This window comes from Ahaetulla prasina, chromosome 7, assembly GCF_028640845.1.
Source record: "Ahaetulla prasina isolate Xishuangbanna chromosome 7, ASM2864084v1, whole genome shotgun sequence".
Lineage (NCBI taxonomy): Eukaryota > Metazoa > Chordata > Lepidosauria > Squamata > Colubridae > Ahaetulla > Ahaetulla prasina.
Window position 1 is genome coordinate 73720091 of NC_080545.1, and position 26274 is coordinate 73746364.

At 38.3% G+C, this 26274-nt stretch overlaps 1 protein-coding gene across 2 annotated transcripts in view; it reads right to left on the bottom strand.

Annotated features, from left to right (window-relative positions):
• Positions 1–265: 265 nt before the first annotated feature.
• The window catches only part of RIC8B (RIC8 guanine nucleotide exchange factor B), a 40291-nt gene continuing 14282 nt past the window's right edge, over positions 266–26274 (bottom strand). For both annotated transcript variants that reach the window (XM_058190931.1, XM_058190932.1), the window contains exons 4-10: positions 23169–23263; positions 16002–16164; positions 14709–14804; positions 12197–12341; positions 10970–11114; positions 9229–9348; positions 266–1442 (exon numbers count right to left, since the gene is read on the bottom strand). In XM_058190931.1, the coding sequence (XP_058046914.1) occupies positions 1331–1442; positions 9229–9348; positions 10970–11114; positions 12197–12341; positions 14709–14804; positions 16002–16164; positions 23169–23263 (876 nt within the window). In that variant the 3' untranslated portion in view covers positions 266–1330. The remainder of the gene's footprint in view (positions 1443–9228; positions 9349–10969; positions 11115–12196; positions 12342–14708; positions 14805–16001; positions 16165–23168; positions 23264–26274) is intronic.

The following is a 26274-nucleotide window of genomic DNA, read 5'->3' on the forward strand; positions in this document are numbered from 1 at the left end:
CCCTGCAGGCCAGATCTAAGCACCTTATGGGCCAGATCTGGCCCCTGGGCCTTGAGTTTGACACCCCTGTACTGGAGGAACTTTACAAAATTCTCCCTGGGAGATGGCAACAAGAATATTCTTAGCCTACATTAACAATGGAGAAGGAGAGGGTACAAATAATCACTCAAACATTCTACCTGGTTAAATTTAGGGTGGAAGAAATGACCATTCCCTAATGAGATACTATTTGAGGAAATGGAAACAATACAGTAGAACCATATGCTTACGTTGTATATAAAGTTTTATTGAGAGATTGCAATATATTTCCATATTTGTTACAGAGCTAAATTGTTCTGACATTAACACAGTTTGAGACAAATTGCTTGTTTCCTCTTATTATAAAAATTTATTGTAATTATATTTTTTTTCAAAAGGAATTTTTAATACAGTATTGGCCTAGTCGTAAACTTTATACAACTTTTTGAAGAGAGGCTATCCATTATTAACAAGCCCATAACTAGTGACAGGGTTGAGACTGTACTAGGATTGGTGTAGGTTCATACTGAATTTATGAACTAGCCATTTCAGCAGCTGTCCTGCCAATATAAGGGACGAAACTGTTTTCCGAACTGGATTTAAGGACAAAATAATGAACTGTGTGAACCTGCAGTTTTAACTGTATAAAAACACTGAATCCATTTATATAATTTAATGGTAAAAAGACATTGATTCATCAAAATTCAGCATCCCTCAGATATGGAAATAAAGGGCAAAATAATAGGAACTAAGAAAACAACCAATAATAAATCAAAGGCATCTGCTAGATAGCTGTTTCTTTAAAGTGATAGTTTAATCATCATTTTAAAGATTTCACATAATTTTAAAATCTAGATATTCTATTTCAGTCCTCAAAACAAGGAAATAGAGTACCTTTAAAACATAAAAAGCAGTACAAACCTATTATAATTACCTGAAAAACACTGATTTGTTTTTTTTAAAAAAAAACAGAAGCTGTGCTTGAAGGATTTTAAAACCCCTTCTACTTTCCTATTTCATGAATTACTCTTAATAGGATTGATTTCAAAGCTAAAGAACAACAATTGTAATCTTTTCAATTCTACACCACATTTTTCATCTTATATTAAACACAGTTACCTTGACATTAATAAATGTTATTTCTGGTTGCTATATAAACTGGTATCTTAGAAATGCTAATAAGTACACCACATAATTTATAATTTAAACATTTCGATTTATAAAACGGTTGCAACAGTGCTTTAACATTCAGATAATGAACAATACCACGCATAAAGGGAAATGAGTGAAAGAATGTGAAATAGCTGACATTTTAGTCAGAATCTGAAGTTTCATGCTCATTGGCTTGATGCTGACAGACTATTTCTTCCAAAGGCGTCATGGTGCCGTCTGGTCGTACCCCCATGGGTGTAATAACTTTGTCCCTAAGTAAGTCAAAAGAAAATGATTCAGATTTTGTCTTGTAGTATAGTTAAAAATGGCAAATAACATGATTAGTCTATTCTCATATGCATACATACAAATACAGGTAGTCCTCATGTTACGACCACAGTTGAGCCCGAAAATTTATGTTGCTAAGTGAATTTTGCCCCATTTTACAACCTTTTTTGCCACAGTTGTTAAGTGAATCAATGCAATTGTTAAGTTAGTAACACAGTTGTTAAGTGAATCTGGCTTCCCTGTGGACTTTGCTTGTCAGAAGGTCGCAAAAAGTGATCACATGACCCCAGGATAACCATCATAAATAAGAACCAATAGCAAAGCATCTGAATTTTGATCATGTGACCATGGGGATGCTGCAAGTCATAAGTGTGAAAACTGATAATAAGTCACTTTTTTCAGTACCGTTGTAACTTTGAATGGTCACTAAATGAACTATTGTAAGCTGAGGACCACCTATAGCAGAGGTCACCAACCTTTCGGACCCCAGGGACCACTAAATTTATAATTTTAAATCCCGCAGACCACTAATATGATCTGCCTAATGAATGGCTGGGTGGGTGTGGTAAGGTGATCATGTGACTGGGTGAGTGTAGCCAACTCAATGTCATTCATTTGAGGGGCACCTTGCCAGCCTCTACTCGCCACTCCTCACCTGCCTGCCCGGGCTCCTTAGAGCCCCAACAGGAAGCAGTTGCTGGCCACCATGAGAAAGCAGCCACCATGAGAAAGAATTGGCAAAACAGCTGGCTTAGTTCAAATTGGATCTGACTAAGAAGGATGCTCAGCAGAAGCACCTCACTGAGAACTACAAGCACAAAGTTTCCAAGCAGAGGAAAGACCTCTGGACTGCAAGGCCAGGTGCCAGCGCCTGGAGGGTCAGCAGGCTGAGATGGTCAGCCAGTTCCAGACCATGAGTCCCACTGGAACAAGACCCTCTAGCTCTTCTCCACCAGCAACACTTCCCTCCAGCCTTCGCCCAAAGCCCCACACCAGGAGGCTGAAGCAGACCCCAAGTCAGAATTTCTGCTCCCCTCCGACCTGCACAATAAGACCCAGAAGGGGGAGAAACTCTGCAGCAACACATATGTTCATTGCACATATCTGGCCCATAGGTCCTAGTTTGAGAACTCCTGATTTAGTGCAATATAAAAAATGCAAATAATTTTTCTGTGGACCATCAAAATTTTCTTGTGGACCACCAGTGGTCCATGGACCACCAGTTGGTGACCGCTGACCTATAGAACAAAATGTGCAGTATGGAATTGCCACCTGCTTCTTCTAGCTCACCTCAGCAATTCAATGGCTTATAAATAATAATTTTAAAAAATGAGATAGCCAGAAGTTTATGAAGTATAAAAACCAAAATCTTCAGAACCACTAGATGCTATCAATAAAAGGGCAGGGGAATAATGCCAAAAGGCAGTTTAAAGTTTTGAAGGAATTTAGACCTCAAGGATATGAAGATAAATCGGGTTACCCCAAAAATGGGTGCTGGCTGAGTGGGGGAAGGAGGGAAAAACATCAATAAAGACTCCATTCAGACAGCACATGTGCACTAAGTCAATTAAGGCTTATCTGGAAAAGAGAAATCAATTACCAATGGAATAAGACCAAGAGCAGATTTATTGTTGATTAAATTTTTAAAAAACAAGTAAATAAAAGGTAGCCTTTGCTTATTCCTAATCTCCGCTAACTTGCTAAAACCCCACCTGCCAGAGAATAGTCAATTCTCCTAGTTCAAAATCACAATTGTATACATATGAATTTCACTGAATGAGAAATCAATCAAGAAAAGAGATTTGTCCCATGAAACCTGCTTCTAGTGAAGCTGAAGTACTAGAGCATTCACTGAGATGCAGCCAGATTCTTTTTCTCTCTCCCACTCCCTTTAAAAAAATACTGTTGCTTTTGTTTGCAGCTGTTTAATTATACGATTGACAGCCGTTTTAATCTCTTCAAAAGCACCCAGGGCCTCTCACCATTAATCCAATTATATTTACTCCACAAGCTACAGCCTCCTATCAAGATGATTAATTATTGATTAAGCCAATCAAACAGTATTAGCACAGACTTATTTAAGCTCTTCATAATCTTATTTAATATTTGTGGATTATGGCAAAGGCCATCAGGACATTCCGATCTTCTGAAGAAAATTTTCTCCATATTTTCACAGATGCTATAAATCAACAAACAAGGACATCACAGTGTACCATCCTTCCCGTCGTCCTTATCTTAAGAAAGCTCACCTGGGCATTAGAACGTAACAGCAGAGAAATATCTCTGTGCAGAACCATCATTAACATTTCCCTAATTCATCAGAAATAGATCTGAAATCAGGTGATGTGCACAACACCCCCCCCACCCCCAACGTGGCCATTTAACCCAACCTAGCACAGTCAGATGGCTTGGGATTACAGCTGTTAGAATTCCCAGGTAGCATGTTGACTGGAAAAAAATTGGGAGCTGTATTCCCTAGAATACAATCGCCCCGGAGCATGTTAATTCGACTGATTGGAGCTTAATTCAGACATAGATGTCATGGGAGTGCAGTAAATGAAAATTGTTAGAACAGCAGTGTTGATATTACAATGATTAGCCCTAACTTCAGTAAAACAGTTCCAGCTCTTCTGCTAACGTAACCAGGGATTAGTAGAAAAAAACTTATGATACAGTGATTTGACATATGTGTTAAATACTTCATATCCTTGTTTGTACCTTCCAAGTGCCTAGAGCTGCTGATGTCTAAACATTAATACAGAGCATTGAGAGTTATCTTCAAAGTCTCAATGCCTCTTCTAGACACCCACAAAGGAATATATGTAGTCCTCTACTTATGACAACTGAGCTCAAAATTTCCATTGTTAAGCAAGGTATTTTACAACTTTTCTTGCCCCATTTACTAAGGGAATGGCTGCAGGTGTAGTAATATGACTGTTAAGTGAATCTGTCTTCCCTATTGACTTTGTCAGAAAGTGGCAAACAGGGATCATACAATTCCTGGACACTGCAACCGTCAAGAATGTGAACCAGTTGCTAAGCATCCGAATTTTGATCAGGGAAGCTGCAATAATCGAAAGTGTGAAAAACAGTCACACAGGTGCTGTTGTAAATTTGAACGGTCACTAAACAAACTCTTGTAAGTTGAGGGCTATCTGCAATAAAAAAGGATCGCCCTAAAGCAGGGGTGTCAAACTTTCGGCCCGTGGGCCAGATGTGTCACACGCTGGCCACGCCCACTCCCATTTTAGCAAAGGGGGAAAAAGTCACGCTACGTCATGTGATGACGTGACGCCACGAGTTTGACATCCCTGCCCTAAACATTCTTCTCCTTAGCTTGCAATAAGCAACACCTTCTAGAATGGTATTCCAAGTGGACACATATGTATATAAATATATTCTTTTGAATGTGCTTGAGTAATTAGGACTGGCCAACTTCCAAGACTGCGTTTTCTTTCAAATAAAAAAAGGATATATTCAGTGCTATTTGTTGTCAAACATGACAAAATGAAACCTTTAATAAAAAAGACATTCTTCTTCCTCACCTCCAAATCTTTCACTAACTCTTCCAATTTATCTATAGAGTGCTTGTTTCTGCGTTCTGCTTGCCATTTAGTTGGTCAACTCCCAAACCACTGCCTTATTTTCAAGGGTCTTTCTTGCCTGCTCTGTGCACAACGGCCAGTTATTAACACATGGAACTAATGATAGTTGCCCGTAATAAAGCAAACGTATTGCAAACATTGGGCCTGTTCCTTTGATAAAATAGTGTATTGGGGAATCCATTCACCTCTCTATAATTGAGTGCTGCATAATAGTGCTGACCCTTTTACATACACTATTTTGTTCCACAGTTAAAAAAGGAGAGAAAATCTGACAAGAGGCACTGTTTTTTAAAGCCACCACTCTGATTAATTCTGCATTTTTAATGAGCAAGGCTGCTACTTAGGCTAGTTTGGGTTACGTCCTTGTTTTACTGAATTCTTGTCGATGTACAACAAAACCCAAACTATGATAATTGGGGACTGTTTCATCAGCAAAAGGATTCCTACTATTAATACAAGGTTGGCTTGGAAAAAGCACCGTGGCATCATAATTACTCAATGAATTCATAGCTGTGCCACCAATTTATAATAGCAAGAAAATGTTTTAAAAAGCATTTTAATTAACACTGAAAACTTCCAAGCACACAAAGTAGACAAAGAGCTGCATGCACATCACAACATTCATGTTATATACTAGATGGCAACTGGTCTGAAATTAAGATTCAGCTGATCACTATTACACTTCTAATCAGAACACAGTATCAAAGACATCATCATTTAAAAAATATCTTGGGCTGTGTCTTGAAGTACAATGAGATCTCTCTTGAATTTTGTTGAAATGTCCAAATCACACAGCATGTGAATGAAATCTTGTTAAGAGAAGTGTGGTGCCAAATATTTAGAAATAGAATAGAGTAACAGAGTTGGAAGGGACCTTAGAGGTCTTCTAGTCCAACACCCTGCTTAGGGAGGAAACCCTACACCACTTCAGACAAATGGTTATCCAATATCTTCTTAAACACTTGCAGTGTTGGAGCATTCACATCTTCTGGAGGCAAGTTGTTCCACTGATTAATTGTTCTGTCAGGATTTTTTTTTCCTTAGTTCTAAGTTGCTTCTTTTCTTGATTAGTTTCCACTCATTGCTTCTTGTCCTACCCTCAGGTACTTTGGAGAATAGTTTGACTCCCTCTTCTCTGTGGCAGCCCCTGAGATATTGAGGGGCTCAGTCCCTGAAACCCCCTGAAATATTCATGTTCACAGAAGTATACTCCGGAATGCTTGGTTTTTAAAACCAATTGTCATCTGAGGCTGTGTTTCTTTTTAACACTTTGTAGCAGCAGCATGGCTCACCTAAAATGATTAATTCTGCCAAAAAGACTCAGTAGAACCAGTCACCCAACTCAATGCCTAGGTCTCCAGTGTGTTCCAGTATACCCAAAGATACTTTTTATTGATGCTGACAAGGATCAATGCCCCACCTGATTTTGACTTTTTTTTTTTTGAATCTTAAGATAAACAAATGGGTTGTTACCAGGCTGCAAAACACAGCCAGCTTCAAGCGTTATCTTTTATTTCCAAGGATGTCTTTGCGCCCTACATGAGCGTAAGAGATATTCCTACAAAATGAAATAATGCATGCATCATTTGGAATAGTGCTTTGACAACACTCATGGAGGTATTGTGGTAAAGCTTTGATGCAGCCATTTTGAGAACCTTCCCAGATCGGCATGCGTGTCTCCTACTGGAATTGAAGCACTACTATAAATAATTCATACAGTCCTAAAAAATGTAGATGGCTGCAGTCCAATGCTTTGTTAGGACTGGGACCTCAGTCCAGGAAAAATATCAATATAACCTGAATCATTAGAAAGATTCGAAGAATACGGAGATCTTTATATCCAGTTTGCTTTCTCTTAAATCAGGGGTCTCCAACCTTGGCAACTTTGCTTTGCTGGCTGGGGGATTCTGGGAGTTGAAGTCCGCCAAGCTTAAAGTTGCCAAGGTTGGAGACCCCGTCTTAAATGTTTTGTAAGTTCTATGACAATTAATTTGTAAACTTGCCAATAACATGTTCTGAAAATTCCAAATCTGCCATTGACTCAATTATTATTATTTGCATTTAAAAAATGGGAGGTAGAATTACTTAAAAGGATTAGTCCAATCCACCTGCTAACTAAGCTAAAATTTGAATTCTATCATTGTTCCATCCTTCTTTTACAAGTTGAAACTGGCTTATTTTCTCATCTTTATTCTTAAACTGGTTTCTCTTCTTCTACAAGCCTCTATATAGTATTGAAAACAATTTTAGAACTAATGACTAGCGATGTGAATTATACACTGGGGATGCATTAGCTGTTGTTTAATTATAGTAAAATTAAGCATGAGAAAAATATATCAAAAGCAAAGAAATAAAGGACGAGACAAAAGTTACATGTTATAAATTTATATTCCCTAGTGGCAATACACACATGATCTTGGATAGTGCTAAATTGCTGACCAAACAAGTAGAATCACAAAAACAGAGAATGGAACAAAATTCAAATCTTCAGCACTGCAGGGAAGGTACAGCCTGAGACAGAACATGCACCAAACACAAAAGAATGAGAAAAAAACATGATTCTAAAGAGCGTAACAGGAAGGGACTGAAGTGTCTGGTTTGTGAGCTGGGAAAGAGTAAAAGACTCCTACCTGCACTATGCATAAATAATATGTTTCTTCGGGTTAATGTTATTTGGCGATCCCATCCTCAAAACATGAAATAACTAAAACTAGAATGAGTTTCAGCTGACTTATTTCATTTCTCATCAATTTAAATCTTGTATTGTGCAGATTAGTTAGGAACTTATTTATTTATTTATTTGTCGAGTACATATTTATTTATTTGTCGAGTACCTTGATGAACGTATCTTTTCTTTTATGTACACTGAGAGCATATGCACCAAGACAAATTCCTTGTGTGTCCAATCACACTTGGCCAATAAAGAATTCTATTCTATTCTATTCTATTCTATTCTATTAGATAATATATATAGGTATAAGCATGAATTGAATACATAAAATGAATACAATTAAAGGGAACATTAGGACAGGGACGGTAGGCACATTGGTGCTCTTATGCATGCAGAGCACTCATCAGAACCTTCCCCAGATTCCAGGACTGGCCCATGTTCCTCCCTAATCTCCTCACTGTCTGAGTCTGCCACCAGCTCCGCTGGCGGGTCACAACATGGGATTGAAATAATTTAACAACCAGTTCTCCCAGGGTCAGGTTGGCTGTCGTGGGAGGCGTGGCCTATCCCCGTCCTCCCGCTCTGCTGCACATGTGAGACGAGCCTCCCGTAACGCCCAACCTGACCCTGGGCAAACCGATTGTTAAATTATCCTTCCCCGGTATCAAAGTGGATCCTGAGAACTGTGCTGCAATAGAGAAACGGGCAACAGAGTACCTGGCATGAGGGAGGATAAGGAACAGGGAGGGAAAGTGGCCTTCTCCTTTCCTTGTGCCGGCCACACCATTGCCCATTTCTCTATTGCAGTGCAGCATCCAGGATCCACTTTGATAGAGGGGGGTGGGGTGGGCAATTTAATAACTAGTTCGCCTGAACCGGTGTGAACCAGTTGAATCCCACCACTGCTCCTAGTCCTTTTCTTGATTAGATGACATATCCCGTTCCTATAGCCATTCATCATAAGTTTTAGCCACTTGACCCCTATTCATTTTTGTTGCTCTTCTCTGCACTCTTTCTAGAGTTTCAACACCTTTTTTTATATTCTAGTGACCAGAACTGTTGATGCAGCCTAGGTCTGCACTGGCTTTTTTGGCAGCTCATACTTAACTGGCTATGCACTAGAATTCCTACATTCTGCTGTTGAGCCAGATGCCAGCTATTCTATACCTGTGCATTTGATTCTTCTTGCCTAAGTGTAAAATCTTACTTTTCTTGCCCCTGAATTTCATTTTGTGGGATAGGTACGTAAGACTACAATTTGTAAAACTCTTAATGTACTTACTGGATATATTTTTATATTTATTCAATCATGGTCAATAATCAGAGTTTCCATATCTGCCAAAAGTTACAGCAAAATGATCCTTGGCCAGTGGAGTACTGAATATCCTTTAAAGCTGCACTGATGCAAACATATAACTAAAACATAGTTAAATTCTTAATGATGATGAAATTGTATGAAGGAGAAAGAAATTAACATGGAAAGAGATACAATACCTAGAAAGCTTATCAAACATATTGACCAGTTTCATTGCTTCATATTCCTTTTGTTCCTCAGTCATTTCATCCATTGGGTTAGGCATTGGCTCTTCTAAATGACCTGTAATTAAGTTAATGCTTTGGGAAGTAGGAAGAGAGAAAAGAACAAGTTAAAATAAATCTTCAAGAAGATTTTTCAAAAACACCATTCCACAAGTTTTAAACTAAAACTGGAAATCTGAATTTTATCACAAAATACAGTCCCCAACTGCCTTCCAGAACCTTTAGTTCTCAAAACTGCACATCAATTTAAGTGTTATTACTTCTCCCAACCTTTACATCTCAGACTGATTCTGCTCAAAGTTAGCTACAATCCATTACTTATAAAAGTAGACCTTGCTTGGAGACATCCATTCTCAGCAACTGTTAAAAATTATGAAGGTGATAAATGGGTTTATGATTGGCCCTCAAATTTCCGGCTCTTGCTGACCCCCCCCAGTCACAAATGTGCCCCTATTGCACTGGTGCAGCAGGACCTCTCTAGTACCTTGTCCAGGGCCTCCATTCATGTCTCAGCCAAGGCCTTTTTCCCACAAAAGAATCCCAATGTGTGAAAAAAGGCTTTGGCTGCACCAGTGTGAAAGAAGAACTCTTCCAGCTGTGTTCTTCTTTTGTGCTGGCACAGTCAAGGTCTTTTTTCATGCACCAGTCTTGCAAAAGAAGATCCTGAGCAAGGTGTAAACAGTGCTGGCTGGAGCATGGAGGCCTTGGATGGAGCATGAGAGAAGCCCCAGCTGCACAAAAGAAAGTGGCATGAAAGAAGGCCCTTACTGCTACAGTAGGAATATGTGGTGCAGTGGACAAGGTTGGGTGTTAGGGACAAGTGGCAGCCGCAGCAGGTTGGCAGCCAAAAGGTCAAAGGGGGAGGGGGAGATAGGCAAGTGGGGGGAGCTGAAGAGGAGGCGGAGGCGGCTTGGGGTTTGGAAGGACCCAGGTATGAATGAATTGGATTGGGGTGGGTCCACACCTAATGATTGATAGGTATTTGGCTAATAATTGCAATGGGAACTGCTGGGATTGCTGTTGTTGAGCAATGTGGTGACATGACACTGTACTTTAAGAGCACATTGCTTAGCAACAAAAATTCCAGTACCAATTATTGCTGTTACCAGAATAAGAGAGTTGGAAGGGACCTTGGAGGTCTTCTAGTCCAACTCCCTGCTCAAGCAAGAAACCTTACACCATTTCAGACAAATGGTTGTCCAATCTCTTTTTCAAAAGCTCCAGTGTTGGACCACCAACAACTTCTGGAGGCAATTTGTTACACTGATTAATTGTCCTCACTGTTAGGAAATTTCTCCTTAATTTTAGGTTGCTTCTCTCCTTAATTAGTTTCTATCCATTGCTTTTTGTCCTGCCTTCAGGTGCTTTGGAAAATAGGTTGACCCCCTCCTTTTTGTGGCAGCCCCTTAGATATTGGGACACTGCTGTCATGTCACCCCTAGTTTTTTTTTTACTACCGGTATAAGGAGATCCAGTTCCAAATGTCAGTGGCCAGTTCTCTGACAAACACGGAGTTGCGGGGGGTGGCGGGAGGGGACAGAAATTATACAGATCAGTGTTTTTCAAACTTGGCAACTTTAAGATATACTGGCTGGGAAATTTTTAGAGCTGAAGTGCACACATCCTAAAGTTGCCAAGTCTGAAAAACATCCCACTAGGTAAAGGGAAGGAAGGCAGAATTCAAGCCATGCCGTACTTTGGCTTTGCAGATTTATATTCCTCCGTGTCTGTATCTTCATCATCTGAGTACCAGGTTTCTCCTCTTCCTCCAGCTAAGAGGCCTCTGGCTGCCAGCAGGCCTGCTGCATTGCCATACCCAGTGTACTTCAACAAGCTGTCAACTGCAAAGCAACCGGAAGGAATTTGTTGGAAAGGATCAAACTGCGGCTTGAAGATAGAATAAGATTAATATTTTTCATTTTTTTTGGATTGGAATTTCAGAAAATCCCTCTCTGGGTAATAAATCTAACTGAGACACATGCATACATACATACAGGCATATTTATATACACACTTCTCTAAGGATCACGTAACAGTGTAGGGTCACTGCAACCAAAGTAGCTGAGTGGCAAATCTGAAGAGTTCTTCAATTTATGTTTGCTTAAGTAAAAGGAGGACTTTTCAAACAGCAGGAGACGAACCTAATAAAGCAGAATGCATAAGCTTACTGAAAGCTGTATTCATATTTTAGATTGGGGTTCTAACAGGTCAGTTTAAAAGAAAGGTTTCTACATGCGACTTTATATCCTGTACTCGCTAGTTAAGACTGGCTGAGAAAAGGCTAAGCCTAAGTTTAATAACTTCTATTTGTCTTCAGTTTAATCTGGCCTAAGGTATTTCTAGAGAGACAAACAATAGACCAGTTGCCATAAAAAGTAAAATGCATGTGTGCATTTTATAAATTGTAGTTGACGGTCACATCTGTAAAATACATCTTCCAATACTTCTAGATTTAATTTAAAAACAAAAAAAAAATATTGGCAACAAATAACCAGCTCGGCAAGTGATTATAGCTGGTCCTCATTTAGTGAACACTTGCCCAGAAACTACTTTTAGTTATGAGGAGACATATAGCTGGTCCTTGAAATTGTAGCCATCACAATGTCCCTGCAATCATCATTCAACTGCTTGGCAACTGGCACACAATTACATTGGTTGCAGAGTTCCCCCCGGTCACATGATCACCATTTGTGATCTTCACTGTCAGTTTCCAACAAGCAAAGGAAACAGGTTGGAGCTAGGCTTAATTGTTGCAACTAGAACTGCTGTTGTAGGTCGGAATGGTCATGTGATTTTTTTTCCCTTTATGCTTGCGTTGCTTAGTGGCAGAGTTCCCAGTTCCAATTATGGTCATTAACTGAGGACTTTCTGTAGTTGCATGTATGTTACAACCACCCTTATGCTCTAGTAAAAACCTCTGTACCTCTCTCTTTACAAAGAACAAAAAGAAATTCTGCAGCAATTTGCTTCACTCCCAGATCAACGTGAGTCATTAGACGCACTAATTTGTTTCTCAGTGTTGTGCCCACTTCAGGACGATTAGAAACATCTCTCAAAGGAGGCAGCACCTAAAGACAGAGAAAGATAAGAACAGGAATTAATCTCAATGCAAGGTGTTGTCACACTTATTCCCTTGAATTCCTTAAAATAATTCCACTTTTTTCCCTGACTACCTAAATAATTTCCACGAGCGCAAAGGAAAGTGGGAGGATTAAACTGCTTTCGTTTGCCCATCTCCCTCTGGCCCCTGAATCCAACTGGTTGGTGGCAAGGCCTGAGAGGTGAATGGTGATTGGCTGCTTTGGTAAAGGTTATATCCAATCATTTCGCAAGATAATGGAAAAACAAAGCAATGCAACTAATAGTACAGTAATACACCAATAATACTCAGCTTTATTCCTTTTCCCAATGACCCAATATAAGTTTTAAATTAGAAACTGCAGGTTAGGTTATCATTAAAGATTGGTTTTAGGATTTTTTCTCCCCAAATACTTTTCAAAGTTGGAACATTTTCTGTTGATTTAGGATTTGATGCATCACTCTTAAATCTTAATGATATAAAAATTGCTATGAGGTGCTTATCCTTAATGAGGTGAGAGAAAAGAAGGTCATGAAATATTCTGTTCTAAAAAAGAATGTGACTCTCCATTTTTGGAACCATGTATCACATGCCACTATTTAAGTATGCTTGTTGCTTCTTATAAATGTTACATTTACACCCCATTTCATTCTAAAACACAAGCACATTTTATTGTTTTTCCAAGCAATCAGAACTTAGATGTCTATGAGAAACAACAAAAGGGTTTTTGTTGTGGACTTGGAGTAATGTAATGCTTCCTTCCTCGGAATGTTCTAGCACTGTATCATTCTGTAGCCTTAAATGAAAACATCTGGAGATGAACATCGTAAACTTAATAAAAATAGGCTATTTTGATGATTCAGCAATTTTGATACTATAGCTGTCATTATCTTGTGAATGCTTATTATTATTAAATAATAATAATAATGAGGAGAATGGTTCTCCTCATTTAATAATCACTCATTCAGTAAACTTTCAAACTTATTATGTGTAGGAGATGAGCAGGCTGAGCCCGAGGGAGGAGTCAAACACGTCATCGGTCATGAATCTTTTCACACCCACAAGAGATCTAAGTCCATCCCACCTTGAATTCCTTTGACTCTTATCTACTGGGACACCAAATTGTTTTGACTGTTAGTAGTTCAGATTCTTATAGAGAGCTTAAGGTTGCAATAAATCTTTATAACCATTTGAACTGCCTGGATCTCCTGATTTCTCTGGCACTTGACATTAAGGTGCTGAATGAATGGTAGTTAGGAATGGCTCTTGCACTTACAGCCATCATAGTATCCCTGAGATCATGAGATCATGATTCAGGCACTCAGCACCTGATCATGATTTATGACTTTCCCTCCTGGCTTCTCACAAATAAAATCATTTGGGAGACTGGAAGGAAGCTGGAAGCAGTGATCACACGGTCCTCACTTAACATTGAAAACTGGGACTGCCGTTGCTAAATGGCATGCTCACATGATTTTATTTTTAACATTTCCAATCCTATTTAGCATAGTTAAATGAGGACTACCTGTATATCATTTTCCATTTCTTCTAAATAGTTTTTGTGATCCGTCAGCAGCTGGCAATGGAGTCGGACAACGATGAAGTTGAGATGAGGCCAGGGCCATCGGGAAGTGAGGTGCGGACTCCAGAGCCTCCAGAGACTGATAGTAGTGAGGCAGAGGAACAGGAGGAGCCTGTTCCTAATGCACGCATGATAAGAGCTGCCAGAAGGCAAGAGCAGTTCAAGCAGAGAGGACAACTTGGGAGTAGGGCCAAGAGATAATTGGCCCCTCCCATAAGATCAGCACCGGCATTTCAGCTTTGCCAGAAAACAAAGTTGTAGCTTTGTCTTCTGCTTCGCATACATCTTTGTTTTTGTGGCTTCTGGACGTTTGATAGGAAGGGCCTTTGGCAGTTTACCTAATTGGACTAAGGTTTGTGAGATAACTGAGGAATCTGTGTTGGGAGGCATTTGTTTTACTTTGAGTTGAATAATGTTGGAAATGAAGTAATTCCCAGCTGTTCGAATAAAGTTTGTTTTTCCACGGATTAAGTTTATTACTACCTACTTGGGCCTGGGTCACAACAATAGTTGGTTTAGGTTGCCTAAGTTGTAAACAAGTTCTACTGAACAAAGTTCGTATTTACTTTAAACAAAAAATATATGTTGTGCAGTTCATTCATTTATTTATTCCTTCTTCAGCTTTGTGATGCCCTACACATCCAGTGCAATAATAATAATAATAATAATACTGAAGAAGGATCAGATTCTTTAAGGAATACAAACACCCATTTATGCATATTCAGGACAAGAGATTCCACTACATTTTAGCCCTTGGATACACCCATGTCTCACCTGAGCTTTAATAAACTTCCTAATGTTCCGATGGGACCGGCAGCATCTTGTTAGTAAACTGAGCACTGGAGTGAGGCCTTCTCTATAGCTGCTCCCCTAAAGAATAAAGAATTTAGCAACATTTTTCCAAAAACACAGCTCAAATGTTATGGCACACAAATCTTATTCTAGTAGATAAGGCCACATTTTCCATGATAATTCATCCAAAACATTTTTAAATGTAAAACATATTTTAAAAAAATATTAAAAATCTCTGTATCTGGAAGCTCACAGGATACACACATGCAGCTATGACTAAACAAGGTCTCCCCGATAGATGTTTGTGATGTTTTTCCAGATACAGGACCATCCATAACATTCCCCTGATTGCAACGCATAAATTAGCCTAGACCAGGGGTCTCCAACCTTGACAACTTTAAGACTTGTGGACTTCAGCTCTCAGAATTCCTCAGCCAGCTTTGCTGTCTTAAAGTTGTCAAGGTTGGAGACTCCTGGTCTTAATACTCTGCTGCATTTTTGAGCAGAGTATTAAGTAGTACATCAACCAATATTTTTTACTGAAAATAAATAAAGCGAAGATAAGCAGGAAATTATTTTATATTTTGCACTTCCCAAAGAATCTGAACAAACCAGTTGAACTTTTATTCTCCACATGCAATGCTGAGTCAGGCTTTTAGTTTGTCTTTGGGTATTCAGATGAATATTCAAGTTGTTCCATGATCGTGTATTTCTCATGGCCATGTTACAACCTTGATTTGTTTTCAGACATCTAAAACTTGGGGGTTTGTACACAAGGCCTATGTTGGTTAAGAAGCATTCTATAATGCTACATAATTAAAGATCAAGCAGCATAATGATGCAAACAATGGAATAAGGCCAGGGGTGGGCTTCAAAAATTTTAGCAAGGGGTTCTCTGCCCGGTTGCTGGGTGAGTGTGGCCATGGTGGGCGTGGCCTAGTTGGCCTCCTGCACCACAGCGGGGGGACACAAATGTTTTTGCCCACCCTGGGCTCTAGAGGCTTTCTCCCAGATTCCGGAGGCCTTCTGGAGGCCCTTCCTGAACTTCCAGTAGGCCTGTTCTTTGCCCTCCCCGAGCCTCCGCGTACCCTGCACTTACCTGCATCCAAAATGGGCTGCGTGGGGACTCCTGGGAGGGGTGGGGTGGGCGGGACCAGCCAGGAATGGGATTTGGGGGTTCTCCGAACTGCACAGAATCTTAGAGGTTCTCCCGAACCCCTGCGAGTCCCTAGCAGCCCACCCCTGAACAAGGCTTCCAAATTCAAATGTTCTTACCTTGTCAATTCTCTTCTCCATGAACTTCAAAAGCACCTGAATAGCATCCATATTCATGCCATTGTATTTCACATCAGTTTCCTTTGCCTCTTCTTGAGTTGAGGGACTGATAAGAACATCCAAGCAAGAGACTGGAACGTTGCTTAACAAGTTGATCGCATTGCTGCAAGAAATTTTAAAAATCACTCTCTTAAACTGCTTTTGTGCATAATATGGGAATGAAGCCCTTGAAACATGGGTGTTAACAGCAGGGATTATAATGTTGTTATAATTTTACAGAACAACTAAGGCACCTCAATACCACAAGTTACTGTTTTATAAACTTATCTAATTGATATTTTCAGTAATTCACTAAACAGTCGTATTGCATTTTCAGGATGCAATATGTAATCAAAACTCAGAAGTGTCTTGGCTACGAATTCTATCGCTTTTAAAGAAGAGTACAGAAGCATGCAAGTAAACTCTTACCCACATGTCACAATGCTGCCTATAAGCAGTGTGTATATTGTGCTTCTGCTAACATGCTTCTTCTGTCATCCATGATCATGGAAAAAGCAGCTGCCTGATCACATCATCAGTTTTTATATTCTCTGCGGCATATAAGTAAACATCGAGTCCAGTCCCCCACACAACTCAGCAAAGGAATTCTCGTATCTTTCCACTTAGATTATTGCAATGCACTATATATGAAGTTGTCTTGGAATCTAGTTCAAAAGCTGACTGATGAAATATTATGTCTGTGCTTTCTCATGTGTCCTGATTGCTAGTACACTTCTGGGCCAAATTTAAATTATAAACTCCTAAAGGTCTGAGGCTCATATTATCCAAAAAACCAGTGTTACTCAAACTTGGCAATTTGAAGTTGTGTAGATTTCAACTCCCAGAATACCCTAGCAAACATGCAGGCTGGGGAATTCTGGGAGTTGAAGTCCACACATCTTAGAGTTGCCAAGGTTGAGAAACTGTCCTACACTGAGACCTTCATTAAAGACCTTCATTCTCCAGGTTCTCCAATCCTATAAGGTAAGATGAAATAAAGACAATGGCATTTTCAACACCAGCAGCCTATTTCTGGAACACTCCAGAAGGGTGGGTATATTTGACCCCAACATTAGGGTCTTCTAACAGGGGCAAGGACCATTTTATTTTAACAGGCATTTTGGAACTGCTGATTTAAGTGAGATTTTATCGGCTATAAATCACAACAGTTCTTATTGTTTTTGTTTTAACCTGTTTATCATATATTGCATTTAATTTTTAAATTTTCTTTTGTTTTGCATTATGTTTACATTGTATATTATGATGTATGTTTTTTTGTTTTTTTTATTTCTTTTTGTCACAACAGTATACACAAACAAATGTCATAGATAAAATAGCATATCTTGAAGAAAATATATATATATATATAATTAAAATTATGTATCAACTATATTAATTGGATATAATGAAGGGAACAATAGGACAGGAACGGTAGGCACTTTTGTGCTCTTATGCACGCCCCTTATAGTCCTCTCAGGAATGGGGTGAGGTCAATAGTAGACAGCTTTTGGTTGAAGATTTTGGGATTTTGAGTAGAGACTATGGAGTCAGGTAATGAGTTCCAAGCATTAACAACTCTGTTACAGAAGTCATATTTTCTGCAATCAAGTTTGAAGCGGTTGACATTTAGCTTGAATCTATTTTTTGCTCTTGTAATATTGCGATTGAAGCTGAAGTAGTCTTTTATAGGAAGGATATTGCAATAGATGATTTTGTGTGTTAAACACAGGTCATGTCGAAGTCGACGGAGTTGTAAGTTTTCTAATCCCAGGATTTCAAGTCTGTCGGTATAAGGTATTTTGTTGTTTTCGGAGGAGTGAAGAACTCTTCTAGTAAAATATTTCTGGACTCGTTCTATTGTGTTTATGTCAGAGATGTGGTATGGGTTCCAGACGGATGAGCTGTATTCAAGAATAGGTCTGGCAAATGTTTTGTATGCTCTAGTTAGTAGTGTAGAGTTTTTTGAAAAGAAGCTGCGTAAAATTAGGTTTACAACTCTTAGGGCCTTTTTTGCTATGTAGTTGCAGTGGGCTTTGGCATTAAGGTCATTTGATATGAGAACTCCAAGATCTTTGACAGGGTGGGGGTCGTCAGTTAGGTAATGTCCATCAAGTTTGTACTTGATGTTAGGGTTCTTTTTTCCAATATGTAAGACTGAGTATTTGCTGGTTGAGATTTGGAGTTGCCAAGTTTTAGACCAATCAGAAATTAAGTCGAGGTCTTCTTGAAGGGTAGAAGTATTATTAGTGGTATTAAATAGTTTGACATCGTCAGCAAAGAGAACACAATAACTTGAGATGAGGTCACAGAGATCATTTATGTATAGTATGAAGAGTGTTGGTCCAAGAACACTACCTTGGGGAACGCCACTTTTGACAGGAACAGGATTTGATATAGCGTTGCCAATTTTGACCACTTGTTGTCTGTTTGACAGGAAGGCATTTATCCAATTGTGAAGAGGTCCCGAAATGCCGTAGGATTTTAGTTTAAGGAGTAGTTTATCATGTACTACTGAATCAAAAGCTTTGCAGAAGTCTATGTAGATTGCATCTATTGCTTTTCCTTGATCAAGGTTGGTAGTCCATATATTTTTGCAGTGGAATAGTTGTAGGTTACAAGACAATGTTTTCCTGAAACCAAATTGTTTATTAGAGAGAAGGTTGTTTGTTTCAAGATGGAGTGTAATGGATTGGTTAATGAGGGATTCCATTACTTTGCATGAGACACAACATAGAGAGATAGGTCTGTAATTTTCAACAAGGCTTGGATCTCCTTTTTTGAAGATAGGGATGACTGTGGCTAGAGACCAGAGTTTTGGAAGGGAACAAGTTTTAAAGGCTTTATTAAAAATTATGCTTAGGGGTTCAGCTATATTAATTGAAAGTTTTTTTTAAAAGTATGCACATAGTCCATCTGGTCCGATAATGATGGTTTAAGGTTGCGAAGGGCTTTTTCAACATTATCTTCTGTGAAGTCTATATGTGTTAAGTCGTTATCTTCTGTGGAATCTATATGTGTTAAGTCGTTGTTAACATTTTTGGTACGATTGAGGAATGTTGGATATGAGCCATCACTGTTTACAAAGACTGAGCCGAAGAATGTGTTAAAGAGGTTTGCTTTAACTGTTTTGTCAGTACATTCTTTGTCGTTAGGTTCTTTTAGTGGTGGGATGGATCTTGTTTAAGTTTATTGTTAACAAAATTATAAAAAGACGACTGGAATTGGTGCATAGAAGGTCTTCTTCTTGTTTAGTGTGGTAAGTGTTACATTCTGTTTTTATTTGGTTGCAAATATTTTTGTAGCGGTTTTTGAAGTTTGCTACATAACCCTTTTTGTTTTTTTTCCAGAGGGATTTTTTTTGGATTGCAGCTTTTTTATTGATAATTTTTTTTATCAGATTTTTTATTTTTTTTATCAGATTTTTATTTTTTTTAAATTTATTTATTTATTTATTTTTTATTTATTTATAATTTTTTTATTGATAATTTTTTATTTTTTATCAGATTTTGTATTGATGTTATGTATCTGTAAATTACTGTATGGCATATTTATCTGGAAAGTTACTGCTGGTTAGCAGTTTCACAATACTGCAAACAAGCATTTGCATTTTATATTACATTCCCCCACCTCCCCCAAGTCATTTGGTCCATTAACTTTTTCTCTAAGTCTAAACCGATTCACCTTAAAATTACAATAGTACTGTTATGCTCAAATATTAGTTAAAGAATTATAGACTGGTGTATTTGGATCCCTTCTTTCACTTAAAACAAGAATTTTACTATGATGTAGTTACATCTGTCTACCAATACTGTACTTTGTCCTCTTCCGCCAGTGCTTTTTAAAAACTCCCTTAAAGCAGGATGAATTTAAATTGAAATGCTTAACAGATGCGGGATTGAGTTTTGCTTTTCACAAAATAATCTGCTTGAAGCAAAACAAGAGTTGGTCAAGAACAATAGGATTTTAATTCAGAAAAATAAAAGAAGCTTGGATGATTTCCATAGAAAGCTCCTTTTTGCTGGTTTCTTATGAAGCAATGGTGTTCTCAAACACCTACGAAATTAATTTTCTGGATCACTGTGCTCGAGTTATTCTTTTCAATAACTGGAGTCTGGCTTTCTGAACTTTGTCACTCCACCTGACAGTTTTATTTGTGGCAGAGGAGTGGATGAAATTCTCCACCTACCAGGAAGTCACTGACTATGCACAGATCGGCACAATAGTGTTTGCATTCCTTCTCCAGGGGGTAGAAATGCTGCGTATATTATTTTCTCACTCAGCTTCCTAAAGATCATTAATCACAGAGACATGACATCCACCTACTCAGGCTCTCAGCCCCCTCCTGATATACAAACGTGAAAGCAAACAACACTTTAGCACTAGCGAAAGCTGTGATTAAAATCTTCAGAGTGGGCAAACGTGGCGTTACTTCACTGAAATTATGCATAGTTGGCTATTTTATGTGACGGAATGCACAGAACTGAAATTATCTCTTTACTATACTCATTCTTAATTAATGAAGGGAAAATCTTTTTAAAAGACTCTATAAATACAAATTTAAATTAGTAAGAAGAATTTTCTGTATTTTTAAAAAATTAATTTAAATTAATATTCTTAAGAGACATTTAAAAAAGAGCTTCCTTAGATTTTTCTTAAGGAATTACATTAAAAAGTAATATCTGAATATACTTTAAAGTCTCCATCCACAGTTCTTTAAAATTAAATTCATGACCTTCCAGGCATACTTGAAATAATCGCTTTACAAGAGGAAACTAGAAAACAAATGAATGGATAACAGATTAACAGAGTTGGAAGGGACCTTGTAGGTCATCTAGTCCAACTCCCCCCGCCCAAGCAGGAGACCCTACACCATTTCTGACAAATGGTATTCCAATCTCTTCTTGAAAGCCTCCAGTGATGAAACTCCCACAACTTCCAATTCCTCTGTCTGCACTTTTCTGATATTCAACAGTTAACCAAGGTCTAAGCAGAGGTTTTTTCCATGATCTTAAATCTATATTACACTTAATCTTAGCCAAAAAATTAAGAAGTGACTGATTGATTGATTTGTATATAGTGAGACAAGCAGTATTTGAATTTATTTTTGAGTAATTTATGAATATTGAGGTCTTTGTCAAACAGTCTACATTTTTATTTCACTCAGGTACACTGTTTCACTGAACTACCTTAATTCTAAAAAATTGGGCACTACGGGATTTTTCTTAAATTCTTACCTGGATATATATCCTGTCTTTCACAATTGCTCTCCCAAACAATGAAGAGCTATGCAATGAAAAGTTTAGATTATCTCCTGGGTATTTACATTAGAAGAAAATAGCAATAAATAAGCGTGGCAGTAAAGTATATATTTTGAAATACTGTTTAAACAGAGCCTTCACTGTGGCAATTTAAAAACAATGAATCAAGTATCTGATACACAAAAATATGATTTAATATATGCTCAATTTAAAGTTTCTGATTTATAGGGGTTTCAAAGAAAAGCTGGAGAAAATAAGCTATCATTATGGGTTCTGAAATCAGTTTTATCCAAAAGATGCTACTGAGATTCTTTCCCAGTGATAGGAGGCTATGAAAATCTGGACGGGGAAGAATGAGTTTTAACTCAACCTTCCAACTGAACCCTAAAACAAAATGACTGGGGGTCAGAACCTGATCTTTGGAGCTGGACTTTCCATCATTAACTTGGATGGGGTAGCAGAAAGAGCTGATGTCCAACTTGTGGCACCAGGCAACTATGATCAAAAGGGCTTTGCTTAACTTAATTTTGTGCACAAATTGTACACATGGGAGCTGCTGCTCACAATTCATTAATGCCTTTACTTCTCAGTTTAACCACTAAAATGCACTCTATATGAAAAGCATTTGGAAGATACAATTTTTCCAGAATGTGGCCGCATACGCAGTTTTAGGCACACTGTGATACATTCATGTAACAGCACTGCTATGAGAGCTGCGCTGGCTTCCAGTAGGTTTCTGGATGCAATTCAATATGCAGGTTGTTACTTTTAAAGTCCCGCATGCCACAGGGCTTGTGAGATTAGTAGTCTCCAATGCTTTCTGCCTGTCGCCCACAGACTAAATATGCTTCAGGTCGCTTCTAGATCATCTAATGGGACTCTGGGGATATATCTTCTCTATCATGGCACATGCCCAAAAGAACAACCTCCCCCTGGAAAGATATTGTATTTGGGCTCATTTACTAAATTCATAGGGACGCGGTAGCTCATGGCTAAGACGCTGAGCTTGTCGATCGAAAGGTCGGCAGTTCAGCGGTTCGAATCCATAGTGCTGCGTAACGGGGTGAGCTCATGTTACTTGTCCCAGCTTCTGCCAACCTAGCAGTTTGAAAACATATAAAAAATGCAAATAGAAAAATAGGGACCACCTTTGGTGGGAAGGTAACAGCATTCTGTGCGCCTTTGGCATTTAGTCATGCTGGCCACATGACCATGGAAATGTCTTCGGACAGCGCTGGCTCTTCAGCTTTGAAATGGAGATGAGCACTGCCCCCTAGAGTTGGGAATGACTAACACATATGTGCAAGGGGAACCTTTACCTTTACTAAACTCATCTACTATTAAAAATCCATTAATTGCATAGCTATCCTGCAGTTTCCTACTTTCAAAAAACTGGGAAATTTTTGCAGGTGGCTTTTTGTATGCAGCTAGCTTTAACAGATCTAAAACTACAAGTTTACAGAAAAATTCCTTAAATTGTTAATGGTGACAATTCTTTTCTAAAATGTTTAGAAAAAAATGGTATCTTGGAAGTTATTGGACAAGTCTGTATCATAACAATATTACCACTGGAGTAAAACATAAATATTAAGCAAGCAAGGTCTCATTACATTAATTCAGTTTTCAACAAAAGTTCAGATGGTCAGCCATGCTTTTATTTTGTATAATCCCTGGAATTAAGTCACTACTTTAAGAAGAGACCCAATTATTTCAGGATCAGGAATATTAATCATAATATTAAAACATATGGAAGCTGTGTCCACTATGTATGAAAAACACTAACTCACATAATTATTTAGATATAATGGCTGAGCACTAGACCTAACTAGAATGTCATTTCAAGAACAATCAGATTTGTAATTTCACTAACCTGTGTAATTCTTCAGTTTTATCTTCAGTAGGGCCCAGAGTCAATAAGCAATGACGCAGAATGGCAGTCATATAACGAAATTCATGAGAATCATTCTGTATAAATCCAATTATAAAGAGGAACATATTATATTATGAAGGCTCCGAAGCAGAAATTCAGAATCGTGAAAGAATACATTAAAAGGAGACAATCACACTATGGTATTCTTATCAATCTGAAAACTCTTGATGCACATACTTTAATAATAATAATAATAATAATATTTTAATTTGTATACCGTCCTTCTCCCGAAGGACTCAGGGCGGTGAACAGGCAGATAAAATACAAATACACACAATAATTAAAAACAACCCTTAAAAAACTAATTTAAATGCCCAAATGTTAAAAAATATACTCCCCCATAAAATCACAAAATTTTAAAAACCCATCCAATAAAGATAAAAATCAGGCTAGTCCAGCCATACGAAATAAATAAGTTTTAAGTTCGCGGCGAAAGGTCCTAAGGATTATTTATTACTTTGTTACTTTATTATTACTTTATTTATTACTTTATTATTATTTATTACTTTGGATTATTCTTGTTTTAAACTACATATTTAGGAAAGCAAGCAGCCTCCCACCATCCCACAAACTGCCCCATTCCACAGCACTGTTATTCATGCAGGATTATGTCACTTGTGTCCATCATTCTTTTCAACATTAAATGAGACTTAAATAAAGTAACCAATCCTTATAAATGCCGAAATCCAGCCTTTTGGCTCTATTTTTTTCTAGTTTTGAATTAGTAAACTCTACTTTTCACATTTAATCTAACTCTTCTCTGACTAATATTATTTGGCAAATTTTGGAATTAAAATCGCAGATCTGGCTACACCTTTCTCTGCCACTATCCATAGATTTGGTTCAAGTACTCCAGTTTACTCTTTAAAAAAAACCTAACTAGCCATCCTTAAATGATTGCTGAAAAAGATCTGTACAAGAATCTGAACAGATAAAACTTTATTTTTCAAAAACATCCCTCTGGTCAAGTCATATGTTTCAACAAATCTATGAGGGAATAAAAACCTGATACAACCTCCAGGGGATAAACAGTTAGATGCAGCAACTTTCTGAAAATTTAGCATGTAAAACATTGTTTATTTGTTTATTTATGTATTTATTTATTTTTGCTTACTGTGAGACTTACAGAAGGACCTTTTCCAACTCCAATGAGCATTTTTGTAACTGAAAGAATGAGAAGCTTCTATTCACAGTCACTCATACCTTGGTTATCTTTTGATTGGATTATTGCAATATGTTTATATGGGGCTGCCCTTGAAGACTATTCAGAAAGTGCACTAATCCAGAATGAAGAGTTTAAGTAGCTGATTAAGTCGGATCAGTACCAACCTTGCTGACTTTTTAAAAAAACAGTAAAATATAAATACCGTATTTTTCGGCATATAAGAGTCACTGGAGTATAAGACGCAGCTTAGTTTTTGGGGAGAAAAATAGGGGGGGGAAAATCTGCCTACCAGGTATTCATTTGTGTAGTGTCCTTAGTCTGGTCATCTTCAGCACTTTAGTTGGCTGGTTTTTATCCCCTGCTTGGGAATAAAAAACAGCTTCTAAAGCACAACTGATCTTTGGAGAGAGAAGCAATGAGAAAAGCAGACAAACCACGGAGATCACTTCACTCGCTAGTGCCTGGTTAGGGCTGAAAAAAATCATCACAGCTGAGAGTTGGAGGGAGCAGGCAAAGCAGGTAGATCGCTCGCTAGTGTCTTGTTAGGGCTGAAAAAAAGCTTCTAAAAAGCTACATTTGGAGTATAAGAAGCACCCAAATTGTCATCCTATTTTAGAAGGGAAAAAAGTATGTCTTATACTCTGAAAAATACGGGTATGTAAATAATCATGAGATCTGAAATGTGGAGTTTATTCTCGGCTAGCTCAGCCACAGTTGTGTCAGATGCGGTGAGAAGAAACAAACCAACTTGGTTTTCTTTTCCAATAGTGACTTTGTTTATTGGATCTGCTACAAACCGGGTCTCAGTAATAGTCGAGGTCTCTCTGTACAAAGACAGCGCTGAGAGCTTCTGCCTCTCAGCCCCTTTTAAAAATCCTACATTGCTCATGCCCTGCCCCATGGCTGAACTGCTTCATTGACTGGACGCCCGGCCTCTCTCTTCCTCCTCATCTGACAGCCTCAGTTGCCACATCATCTGCCAAATCCCAGAACTAAAGCAGTTCTTTGTGACGCCCAGCCTTCATCTCCCTCTATCCCGGCCGCCAGTATGATGATCCCCTCCCCATGCTTCCCAAACACAGATCCCTGCACCCCTTGAACAAGTCCACAATAATTCATCCTTTTGGATCTTTGATTAGGGGCTGCTCCCATGTAGCGTCATGTGTCGAGACGGAGCTGGGCTCGACATTTATATTTTTTCAAAATATCTCAGTTACTTGCCCTATATCACTTTTCAAAGAATATTCTAAAACTCATTATTCAACTTAAATGTGGTTAATTAACAGAGTTGGATATTCAAAGATGATGCTGTACACTGAAGGTGAAAAGAGGCTGAATGTTTTAGTAAGGCAATAATTGGAAACTTATCACTTTACCATAGATGTCTGAAGTGGTATGGTGAATTGAAGATGAAGTAAGGCAAAAACCAAGGAATTGATGAGGAGACCAGTTCCTTGCAATCTCTCCGGATAAGGAAAGGATGAGAGATTGTCCACATGTGCTTTCTTGACAAAGGGAATACAGGACAGCAGTTTTCTGCAATTTGAGTGCTAGGATGACAGGATTAGCCATCTTGCTTGTAACTGTGGCACAGCCTTTTAAAGCAGGGGCCTCCAACCTTGGCAACTTTAAGACTTGTGGACTTTAACTCCCAGAATTCCTCAGCCAGCTTTGCTGGCTGAGGAACTCTGGGAGTTGAAATCCACAAGTCTTAAAGTTGCCAAGGTTGGAGACCCCTGTTTTAAAGCACATTAAATCTGCAAACTTCACTTTCTAATTCTTTTCAAAAATGGGCCATTAACTATCTTAAAATGACAAGTTTGAAAAGTCTTTTTTGGGTGAGTTTATATTCAACTCTAAAAAAAAGAAAAATTAATTACA